At 38.3% G+C, this 12,761-nt stretch overlaps 1 protein-coding gene across 5 annotated transcripts in view; it reads right to left on the minus strand.

Annotated features, from left to right (window-relative positions):
• PDE8B (phosphodiesterase 8B) overlaps positions 1–12,761 on the minus strand; it is an 82,582-nt gene that overhangs the window by 17,419 nt on the left and 52,402 nt on the right. For all 5 annotated transcript variants that reach the window (XM_071580969.1, XM_071580967.1, XM_071580968.1 and 2 more), the window contains 6 exons: positions 12,424–12,512; positions 8,871–8,949; positions 8,262–8,402; positions 7,153–7,241; positions 6,678–6,738; positions 315–366 (listed from right to left, as the gene is read on the minus strand). In XM_071580969.1, coding sequence (XP_071437070.1) covers positions 315–366; positions 6,678–6,738; positions 7,153–7,241; positions 8,262–8,402; positions 8,871–8,949; positions 12,424–12,512 — 511 coding nt within the window. The remainder of the gene's footprint in view (positions 1–314; positions 367–6,677; positions 6,739–7,152; positions 7,242–8,261; positions 8,403–8,870; positions 8,950–12,423; positions 12,513–12,761) is intronic.

The raw sequence follows: 12,761 nt of genomic DNA on the forward strand, positions 1-12,761 counted from the left end.
GCAGATCAGCACATTGCATTTTTCAAACACAAAGGGGTGCCAAGGTACATCAGGATCAGACATGGTGTTTTAATACAATGAAGAGCAATGCATCTTAACTTCAAAAGCACAGAAAGAGCTCTACACAGGAGACTGAATTCTTAGTGATGATTAGAAATCCAATTCATAGTGCAACATAGTGGGAGCCGGCATCCATCACTGGCCATCAGCTCTGACTACTGACCAGACGGAGGGAAGGGACAAGTCATACACCAAAGAACCCTGCCACGACTTGCAGCACAGTGGTATAGAGAGGTAAATGATAGTTTTCTAACCTGACTGAGAATTGTCTCCTGTGTACTTCTCCTCATGGTAACTCTTGTGGAGCTGAAGATCAGAGTAAAATATATATGTAAAGAAAAAGAATACAAGAAGACTTTAAACAGGCTACATTCAACACTTATCTAGAATTTTCCATTCACTTATTAAAAAAAAGTGTTTAGCAAAGACTCTTTAGGTGCAATTAGATGTAGAGAAATAATATGAAAATAAACAGATATGTCATGCAGAAAATCACAGGTACAATAGCGCTTTTTTGTACTAAGTTCCTGTTTAATGCCTTGTGTTTGCAAGAGAACTGACGTTCACTTTAGTGTTTTAAGTGCAAATTGCATATGAACCTGAAAGAATAAAATGCAAAAATAAAAAAATCCAAACTCTTAATTTTTGCATTTTAAAAAACATTTTCTTAGAACTATTCAAGCTAATTTTGCACGCATCCTTTCATGGGTCACTATTAACTGGACTTCAAAAAACTCAATTATAAAAACAACTCTCCAGCAAAGGAGGGGTAGAGGTAGGTGTCATTCATCAGAATTTTATTTTCAATTAATTTTTATTCATTCTCATGAATAAAAATGTTAAACACAAAATCTTAATTCTTTGTGCTTCTGTAACCTCTTGGGTAGCTCCAACAACAGCTATTTCAAGCTTTCTTAGAATTACATAGGATATTTTCATTGTCTTAAAATTTGTACATACTGCTTGGACTACAATAGCACAGACTGAAAGCTCTTCTGCTTTTCCATTATGCTCAGAAACAAAAGCACTGTCCAATTCATACCAATTTAATACCTGCTAACCACTTCACCCCTTTCCTTTGTTACGTGGTTACAAGAAAGTATTTTGCTGTTAATAAGAAAATGGAGTGGAAATGTCAATTCCTCAAGTGTTGCCTCTAAAATCAGTACATGATGTATTTAATTATAGCTAACAGAGACACTGGGAAGGACTAAAAATAATGCATACATTTTTTTACTGCAGTCAATGAAGAAGATACACGTACTCTCTTAAATCAGATGAATCATCATCAGTGCTTGACACTGTAATTACATATTATTCAGTACACATCTTATTGAGGAGTCCATTACTGTCATGTGGTGACTGGCTCCTCTGACCAGATTCATCACCTGCCTACACCAGTGCACTAGATTGTGTGGAAGCAGGAAATCCATGGTTGCAACTAATGAGTTAAAAGTCTGACAAGGTTGAACCTGTGTGCTTTTAGCATCCGTGTCAGTCTGTGACAGTGGATGCTGCAAGGTCCTCATGGGTATTATTCATAAAAGAAAGGAAAGGAATGACATGAATTCTCTTTTCTGTCATTCTTGCACACCTATCTTTTTTTCCTTTTTGCAGTGGGGGCAGCAGGTAAAAAGGGTGAAAGGGAAAGAGAAGAAAATGGAAATGAAAAAGCCCACAAAATTCAGGCATGGCTTTCTTTAATGAACAAAAAAAGGACAGGGAAATCCTGTGCTCATGTTCCATGTAAATTTTGTTCCAGGGAGTGTAAGAAGTGACTCTTCCTCCAAAAAAAAAAAAAACAAACCACCAAATCCCCAAACTCAAAACCCCCACCAATTTAAACACCTTTCTTGTAACCCTGCAGAAACTCCCGAAGAAATGACCTTGTCCAAAGAGAGTAAGATTAAGGAATCTAATCAGATAAGGTACAGTGACACAAGGCATCTGAACTACTCATTCTGGTCTCAACTTGGAGCTTCTCTCAGAGCCAATGGATATGTGCCTCTGTCTATTGCAAAACTGGCAGAAGCATTGGCACAGTCCTCCAAGTGCTCTACTAAAAAAATAAACCGCATTTCTGTTCTGAATATTTCTCTTCCCCTTCTGCAGGCATGTCCTGAAAGAGCCATGTAAGGTAAGTTATGAGGGCAGTCACACAGTTAATCTTGGGTCAATATGTTCTTAAGAGGAGAAACAACACCTCTGTTGTAAATTTATGAATGTGCAAATACTGGCCTCTATCCTGCCAGGTCTCAAATTGACAACAGCAGCTTTAATAATTACCTAGGCTTCAGGCCATGGAAATAGTCACATGAAAGTCAATCCTCATTCATAAATCTTCACTGTAAGAATGCCTAATACTCTCTTACATAATTTTTTTTCCATGCATAAATCTCACATGCTAAATTTTTGTATGTGATAAATCTGGCATAGAAATACATGAAGTTTCCTGGACAGGGATCTCTAATCATACTGTGATACCCTTACAGAGGCTGTCGGTTATGGCAGATAACTAATTTACATTTTTTTAAGGTGAAACTGTAATAATGTAGGGATGTTTCTAAGTCAGATACATTGTCTGAATGCTGAAATCAAACCATTTAAAATTATAATGATGCCATGGAATGTTATACATTTGCATCAAAATTTGAATCATGACAGCTTTTACTGCTCTGTAACCAAATCAATTGTTTGTTTGATATCCTTTTATCCTTCTATAAAGATTTATCTGTGGCTTGAAAAGGAACCTAATTTTTTTAGGGGAAAGGAACATTCTAATACTACAAGTGTTCAGGCATGAATTTTAGGAAAACTGCAGTGTCCCCTATCTCCTACAGGCAGGAGATATTTCCACCACAGAAATGAAACAGAATAATTACATGCTCTGTTGGATGCTCCTGTTTTTTAACCTTACATCTCCACACACGATGCTTTCTGTTAGGCTGTTCTCTTTAACTTTTGTGGCAGACCTCTGTGGAGAACATTACAAAGGCCATATTCCATGGGATCATCAAATATGTAAAGCTCCCCAGACTACAGCTCATAATATTCATGCTCAATTTACTACTAACTGCTCATGAAACAATACTAAAAAGACATGAATGGGTGGTGTTTTCCATCAGTGTCAATACAGAGAATATGAATCTTGCCTTGGATACAAGTCCTTAACAAAAATTTGTTTCTTAGTTCTCACCAACACAGAGGGGTTGATGGGGCATGTGAGGTTCAAGGGCAGCCTGGGCAGCAGCAACCATGAAAGGGAGAAGTTCAAGATCCTCAGGGCAGTAAGAAGGGCATACAGCAAGCTCACTGCCCTAGAGAGCAGGTTTCAGCCTCTTCAGGGATCTGCTTGGTAGACTACCACGGGATAAAGCCCTGGAAAGAAGAGGGGCTCAAGAAAGTTGGTTAATATTCAAAGATCACTTCTTCTAAGCTTAGGAGTGTTGTGTCACAACAAAAGTTGGACAGAAGCACCAGGAGGTCTGTATGGATGAACGAAGTACTCATGGACAAACTCAAAGAGGGGAGCCTACAGAAGGTGAAAGCAAGGACAGGTAGCCTGGGAGGAATAGAGAAAGTCTGAGCAACCAGGGGACAAGTGAGAAAAGCTAGATCCCTGACAGAATTAAATCTGGACAGAGACATCAAGAGTAATAGAAAAAGCTGTTATAGGTATATTGGTGAATAAAACAAGGACTAGGGGAAATGTGGGCCCTCTGGAAGGAAACAGGACACCTGATTACCCAGTATTTGAAGGAGCTGAGGTACTCAATGACATTTTTGCCTTCACTGGCAAGTGCTCCAGCCAGACTATCTGAGTCACAGGACCTAAAGCAGGGACTGGAAGAATGAAGAACCACACACTGTAGAAGAACATGTTTAAGAACATTTAAGGAACCTGAAGGTGCACAAGTGCACGAGACCTAATGGGCATCTACAGGTCCTGAGGTAGCTAGCAGAGGAAGTCGCTAAGCCATTATCCATCATATTTGAGAAATCATGGCAGTCCAATAAAGTTCCCAGTGACTGGAAATGGGGAAACTTAACTCTCATTTCTAAAAGTTAAAAAAAAAAGGAAGACCAGGGAACTACAGACCAGTCAGTCTCATCTCTGTGCTGGCCAGGTCATTGGGCTTTAGCATAGTTTCCAGGAGAATCTGCTCCAAGGCTTGGTGGTCACAGAGACTGGTGATTGCTAAAGCACACAGGTGATTGGTGGCAGCCAGCAAAGCTTCACTAAGAGCAAATCATGACTGACAAATCTGGTGGCCTCCTCTAATGGGGTTACAGCATTAATGGATAAGGGAATGTCATTCATCCACCTGGGTTTGTGCAAAGCTTTTGATACTTTCCCACATATCCTTGACTCTAAAATGGAGAGACCAGGATCTGACTGGTGGACCACTCAGTGGATAAGGAATTGACTGAATGGTCCCACTCAAAAAGTCCTAGTCAATGGCTCAGTTTCCTGGTAGAGAGGAGTGATGAGTGGTGCCTCTCAGGGGTCAGTATTAGGACCAGTTTTAATTAACATCTTTGTCAGGGGCATGGACAGTGGGATCAGGTGCACCATCAGCAAGTTGGCTGATGATACCAAGCTGTTGGAGTAGATCCAGAGGAGAGACACAGATATGACTAGACAACTGCAGCACCTCTCCTGTGTGGAAAGGATGAGAGATTTGGGGTTGTTCAGCCTGAAAAAGACTCTAAGGAGGCCTTATAGCACCTTTCAGTACTTAAAGGGGCCTACAAGAGAATTGGAGAGGGACTTTTACAGGAGTGTGTAGTGATAGGACACAGGGCAATGGCTTCAAATGGAAAGACAACGGGTTTAGATTAGGTATCAGGAAGAAGTTCATTACTGTGAGGGTGGTGATACACTGGAACAGGTTGCCCAGGGAAGTTGTGGATGCTCCATCCCTGAAAGTGTTCAAGGTCAGGTTGGATGGGGCTTTGACCAGCTTGGTCTAGTGGAAGGTGTCCCTGCCCATAGCAGGGGGGTTGGAAGTAAGTGATCTTTAAGGTCCCTTTCAAGCCAAATCACTCTATGATTCTACCATTCTTACTGGCTTAGGCAGACCAATGAATGGGACAAAATAAAACAGAAAAGATCTTTTTTTCTACTGCTGTTTTTCACAGATGGGTGCAGGTTTGTAATTGTGTTATACTCATTATCTTCCAATAGCAATGTATTACCATATCTACCCTTCCTTGTACCAGTCTTTTGGCTGTGGTTTTTTATAGAAAAAATGCAAAACATTAGATTGCATCTCACTTTCAAATCAACCTTAAAGCAGCTATAAATAAAACTATGATGAGGCTTAAACAATGAATTAAAAATAATACATGTAATTTTATCTCTGTTTTTATTACAAAACTGTTGCACTCTAGCTTGCATATTTAAAAAAATCCTGTCACTGTAAATGATACTTTGCTGCCAACACTGAAATCCATGGTTTAGTTCAAAGATGAGGTCAGGTTTTTGAGTGTTATTTTTCCGTGATTGACCTGAAGAGTTCTAAAAGCTATGCAGATTTCTTCCTTGACTACTACCTGCTTTCACAAAAACTTGTGCAAGGAGGATGGTTTCAACAAATTTTACAGAACATCACTTATGAAATTCTTCCAGCAGTAATGGTTTTCCAGTGATGTGTTAATATTCAGTATTGTTCTACTGAAGAAGTGGCAACTAGTTATAGCAATGACTTTCTAAATACTTTTTCTGCCTGAGTGTCTGTACCCACATCATGGATAAAAGCACATAGAAGTCTAAATAAGATACATAACCCCTCCCCTAAACATGGCAATGTATGATGTTTCCCAAGCATAGCCTCAGTCTTAAATGTTGATAGGTACTTCGTATGCTTTCCCCTTTGTATCTCACCCTTACAGACCACAGGCTAAAGACAAATTTCACTCCTTTGCTCATAGAATTCCAGACTTCTTTACAGGGCACATACTAGAATAATTTTGGGGCAAAACATGTGATATGATCATTTGCCTCAGATACTATCAGTGGGTGGAAACCAAGAGCGGATGATAGAAAACAGCTCCCCAGACCACCAGCTTTGCTGCAGGACCAGCTGGTGTGGATGTGTCTGGACTGCAGAGGTTCAAGTCCGCTGCAACTGCTTTTTTACTTGGGTTATGGCTTGAATGACACCCCTCTAGAACACCTGTTCTGATGAGTGTGTGAACTCTCAGGTCCTGCATGAAGTCTACACTTTATTTAAGAATGACACATTTGCAAACCTTGTGATTGCTGAGCATAGGTCATTATTAGGCCTAAGTAGACCAGATCTGACTGTCAATAGCAGCTCTAGAATAAAGGCCCTGAACCTCCTTTGAATTATGTATGGTCTGTGTTGCTCCACAGTATCATGGACTCAACCGTCATATCCATGTTCCAGAAAATTAAAGCCATTCTTCTTCTGCTCAGCAGTCCTACAAAAGGAGAATAGCCCATGCAAATGCTGAAGTTTTCTTGTTTATGCCAACAATCAGTGAGAATCTCATCGAGAATACAGATCACATCTGCTTAGAAAAACTGATAAGCCAAAAAATATGATTCTACTAAAAGCTATGAAAATTATCACATGAAAAAAATACAATACCTGATTGTTGTTTTCATTGGTACAATGCAGCCTTTTGAGGGACACAAAGTGTCTTATTTTCCTAGCAACAGAAATAATCACTTGTTATCATATGAAAGAGTAAAGAGAGAAGTGAAGTGATACACTGTTATTTTCTAAAGCAGAGGTCTCCATGCCTTCAGGAAACCAGATACTAAACCCAACACCAGCGAGATAATTGGGTGACAAGCACTCCTTCAGCACTACAGTGACTTTTTTGTTCCAGGACACCTGATCCCTTTGCTACTACAGGAATTCTCCTGTAGATCTGGGAGCTGAATTTGGCAACATGCCCATTCTAAACTGCAAAGGTGGGAGCACGTACAAGCACAGACACCAACCAGGGGACTTCCCAGCTGTTGTATACATGGAGCTTCATGCCAAATTTAAAGATAGAGAAAACAGAGAGAAGGCCCAGAAAACCAGAAAGCAATTATGTTCTGGACAAGTTAGTTACCCTCCTTGACCTATCACAGGTGTTATCTTCACATGCTGCTGGATACTGTCTCCTGATTTTCTTCTTGCATAGTAAACACCTTGCCATTCCTAGGGAAACACATACAACAGAGCATCTAAGAATATAGAGCTTGCAATCAAATCTTCATTTATTATTGCATAGTCCTTACATAGTAAATTATTACATTTTATTTAATTGCTGTCTTTTTTAAATAGTATAAAATATATTAATAGAGAACAGCACTTTTAAGCAGCATTTGCTAACATAAGGGCAGAGTATGTTTCTCTTATGTGAAAGTATATAATTTTTACACAGAACTTCAGGAATTGTCTACTCAGAGGAGTTACAATCATTCTTGCTAGGTATGACCATAAGCAGCAGTGGCTGCTACACATCCAGCGAATATCTTCCTTAGGACTGGCAGAAACAAACTGTGTACTGAGCACGATTCAGCTTTGAAGTTGTCAAGTAATATGTAAAATTTCAGAAGTCCTTGACCTAAAGATGTCCTTCAACGAACCTCAAAGCTGCAAAATGGGTGGAAGATACCTTTGAGCAGTCAGTTGCAAGCTGTTGGGCAGCTCATATAAATGAGGAGGAGCACTGCAGGAGTGGCCTGCAGGTACTGCTAATGAATCAAGGTGAACAGCAAACAGCTCCAGACAGTGACTCACAAAGCTCAGATCATTGCTGGAAGTGACTCAGAGGTTCAAGAACTCCCCAAAGTTCTTGAAACAAAACGTGAGACAGGGAAAGGTGAGGGGTACTTCTGCAACCCATGGCAGATGGGATAAGAGACTCTTGCATGCATTACGGGAATGTATTGCCAGGCCCATCATTGCAACAACAGGAATTGACAGTGCCCTGCAGATAGAATTCTAACTGTAGTTAGAAAAACAAGCCCCACTGGGTGTGAATACATTTTGGTGCTTGGCTGTGATACAGGTTGTTGTGCTCTTTAGACATCTGAGGAGCAGAATTCTGTTTATATGTGGACTCATAAAGAACATGCCTTGTGTTCTTAAACCTAGAGCAACAAGAAATAAAGCAGAATACATAAATAAAAATAAAGCAGAATCTATAGCAATGAGTTGGTTTTAATTACTTACTTTTCCTTTTTTAATAAATGTGTTTATATTGTCTAAAAGTTCTGCACAGTTTTTATCACTTCTAGGTAATTCAGTAAGTTCCTTGCCAATAAGCTCTCCCTTGCGGTATCCCATCATCCGTTCAAAGGCTGGGTTAACATACTGCCAAGACAAAAGTACCTTAGGACAGTACCAAAAGGAACATTCTTAAAGAATAATTACTCACATATAACTATCAAAGTGTGAAAATGTATATGGCTAAACCCATAACCACACATCCCTACAATTCAGTGTCTCTCATATGAAAATACTATGCAATGGTGAAACATTTTATTCAAGACACAGAAAGCTATATGTAAGCTCCTATCAAAAGGTGGAGAAAGAGAACTAATGCAGGTGTCACCACAAACAACATTACTGAAAATTATCATCTAAATACAGTTACTGAAGGAAAAGTCTTATTCAGCAGGCATCAGTGTGCATCATCCAAAACTGGGCATTTAATTGCACAAGGTTTTCTAATGGGCAACAAAACTAAAATACTGAAATAGAACAGGAACTACTGTGTAAAGATCTCTCTGGGGTTCTTATTTTCAAATTCTATAAAATAGTTAACATTTTCCCCCTTACCTGAATGACATGATCTTCGTTGGTTATTTCTACAGCTTCCTGACAATGGTCTAATGCTGTAAACACTGCATTACAAGCCCTGAAATTAGCAAATGATTAGCACATTAGTTTTATTGCTAGAATATTTTGTTCACAATAAATACATTATGAAATTATACTTATTGGTAGATGAATCACAAAGTAGCAGTTGTTTTGACTAAACCATATCACTATCTTCATTATGACTTTTCTCAGAACATCCAGCCTCACACATCCCTGTTGTTAACGTGCTTTTACTGCAGATCACATTATAAAAGTGCTCATAGGCACTGTAGCATCTTAATAGTATATTTTTATCTACACACATGTCTGGACAGCAGGAACTAAGAATCAGCAGGAAAAACAAAACATTACTGTTACATCAGAAAGTTTTGTGATCAATAAAGATTGGGAATACAAAATTCATCACTGCAGATATATACAAAATTTTCAACAAGCAAATAGATTGGCACTATCAAAGAAGGTGTAATACAACATAGAGGAAACAATCTAAGCCATCTCAAAGTTCTGGTCCAACAAAAAATTTCCTTCTCCCAAATAATAATGCAGTGACTTTACTTTCATACATCCTGATTTTTAAGGGCCAAAATGGTCTTCCCCATTTTTTCAGGGCGGTCCTCGAACTAATACCTGAAAACAAAAGTCTTATTTCTTGCTACAAAATTTAAATTGCTTATAATGATTTACACAGAATAGCATTCACATTTATATAAGCTCCCAATGCTAGGGAAAAAATGGTGTATCTCATGGAATCATAGGATGGTTTGGGTTGGAAGGGACCTTAAAGATCTTTTAGTTCCAATCCCCTTGTTATGGGCAGGGAGAGTGCATACTAAAAGAAACAACCCAGACATACTTGCTTTGATAGATGTCAGTACTTCATCTTTGAATTGGACAAACTAACTATCTCCTATATGCCTCTCACTACAGGGAGCAAAACCACATAAACATTCTTGTATCCAGTTATTACCTAAAAGGAACATCTTGCTCCAAGGCTGCATAGTAGGGTTTGAATCAGTACCAATGACTAGGAAATTAAGAAATACAGGACATTGCTACTTCTGCTTATCATGGAAGTAAACTCAAAACCAAATAGGATACATAAAGAGATATAACAGAAACACAGACATGAAGCCACTTGAATGAAGATTTAGAGGAGAAAAGTCTTGTATCCAGAAGGCAACAGAAGTATTTCAGCTCATAAAATTAAAGGAGCTCCCAATGTAATTTTACAAGAGATTTCCTAGCAGTCCAAGCTGGTTCCCAAGTGTGATTTTATGCTGTGTGAAGTAACTAAGGTATCTCAGTGACAGGTGCCTGTCCGGTACACCAGCTGCTAATAAATGCCCTTACAAATGTAAACTTTCTGTAAGAGAACACACGGATATGTTTGCATTATTCAAGGCTTGTATTTTTCATTTCATCTGGCAAGTAAACCAGCAAAATAACAAGCCCATACCCTCTTTAATTAGCACACAGTTATCCAATCAAGTTTCAAACCAGAATCACCTATGTGGAGAAGTAGAGCCCCTGCTAGGAATAGAGGGACAGTTCTGACTACAAACATGACCTTATACACTGCTTTCTTGGGCTGCTTCTGCTCTTGTTTCCCTTGTGTCTGAGCCCCTGAAATATCCTGGGTTAATCCCATCAACTAGCTTTCTTCATTCTCTTCCCTTTCACTTTTACAAAGCTGTACAGAAGACCTACAGACAAATGCAGTGGGACAGATGTACAGTACAACACTTTTTTTACCCACTTAATTAAACCACACCAATGAAAAAAAATTGTAAGTGAATAGTGTTACTGGTTCTACTTAACTTTCAATGGCACCTGACAAATAAGGCAGAGTTAGTGGGCAGACATCAACTACTCCAGGTTACAAATACAGCTTTTCAGAAAGTTTATATTTAAAAAGATTACCTTATACCTCCTGCTTTTAGTACAAAAGTTGCTTGTAAGAGTTACTTGTGCTTGTTAGATGACAAGGTTTAGCTGCCTAGCTATCTTGGACCTGTATCTATTAAACTCCTCACTTAATTATTCTGGAACTGCATCTGATAGTGGCAGTAGCAAACCCAAACACAGCACCCTTCTCTTTTTGTAATATTTAGCACTGCTGCCAGAGGTTCCCAAAACAGTTATGTTAAGAGGTGACGTGGATACACAGAACTATATATAATAAACATTATCAATATAAAAAAGACATGATAACATGGGATGAATTTTATTTAATTTTATTATTTACATAAATTAAAATTAAGTAGGCTTACAGTTTATGTAACTCCATTCAAAAGAGCAGAACTATTGCTGTTTCCATAAACAATACAGATGAAAAAACTGTCAGTAAATGAAATGCAATTGGGAACTGACATTTTTTCCTTCCAATTTTAATGAACGTCAAGATTTTTTTTTGATGGCTATAAATGAACTTTCAAAAAAATATGATTGCCAATATGAATCATGCTCCTGTGTTGGAGTTCTAATTATTTGCACTCATAATTGATGCTACTTTACGTAGAGATGCACAAAACATATTTGATCATGTTCTTGAAACATAGAATACAAGTGCTGTGCATATGAATGACAGCTTAATCTTTCCATATAAAATGGATGTTTCTGATCTTTGCTGACTTCATTCAGAAGACAGTTATTTAACCTTGCATTTACAACTAACAATGAACCAAATCGGGGCCACCACAACTAATAATTAACTTCTAAAATTTAACTTTTAAAATGTCATATCTGCTTTATTTTCCTGCCGAGTTTTGGAAAACAACTATTAAAATTGTGTAAGCCCAAATTACATTTTTTTTCATGAAAATTTTATTGTAATAGCATTCTGCATGCATGAACACAAAACCACTTAAAATGTGAAGTCTCTTAGGGATCAGTTTGCAAAGAAAATCTACTTCTTAAGCAGAGACACTGAAATCTGGAAAAGGGATAGTATTTTCTGGTGATGGAATTGAAGACACACAGAGAGTGATCTGTTCTCTGCATTACACTCAACTTCAAGGGCTTTTTCTTTCATATAGTTGCATTGCCAAAATACCTACATGCATGCACCTACAATAAATATAAAATTAGTCACATTAAAGAAGAATTGATAAGGGAATGAAAATAATTTAATTTCCCATTAGGATAAAAAACTTGGCCTGACAAGTCTTGCCCAAGCAAAAAAGTAAGAATTCGAAGCTCAATCAAGATTGCATTCAGCTCAAGCTATCAGATATGAAATCTCAGATACATGGGATCAAGAATGACTTTGTGAAGTTCTACTGTCATTTAAAACTTGCAGTTTTCAGACCAGTCTTTCTCAGGATACCAGTTACAAAGGCACTTAAGTTTGTCCCTTACAAAATGAGAGAAGGAGAAAATATAAAATTATAGTGTATTACTAAACATATAGATGCAAAGCACACATGCATAGCTGGGAAGAAGCAGGAAGCAACCTGATACAATTATTTAGACCAAGAGGTTGATGTTTGTAGTTTCTTACACTTCTACATACCGTAATTTGAACTGAGATCGCACTTCCCCATGTTCTATTTGAACCAGTTCATTGTAACAAGCAGTTATGCTGCTGTTCTCCATGAATTGCTGGAAGACAAATTAAGAGTGCATGAAATAGGCTGGAATGGTTTTAAACTGTAATTTCTCTTTCTGCATCTAAAATTGTAACCTTGCAGAGAGAGCCTCATGAAGCCAGTAAAGGGCCACAAAAGCACCTCTCCTATGAGGAAAGGCTGGGAGAGCTGGGACAGTTCAGCCTGGAGAAGAGAAGGCTGAAGTGGGGAACTCACTGAGGTACATAAATATACGAAGACAGATTGCAAGAAGACAGAGACA

This window comes from Pithys albifrons, chromosome Z (assembly GCF_047495875.1).
Source record: "Pithys albifrons albifrons isolate INPA30051 chromosome Z, PitAlb_v1, whole genome shotgun sequence".
NCBI lineage: Eukaryota > Metazoa > Chordata > Aves > Passeriformes > Thamnophilidae > Pithys > Pithys albifrons.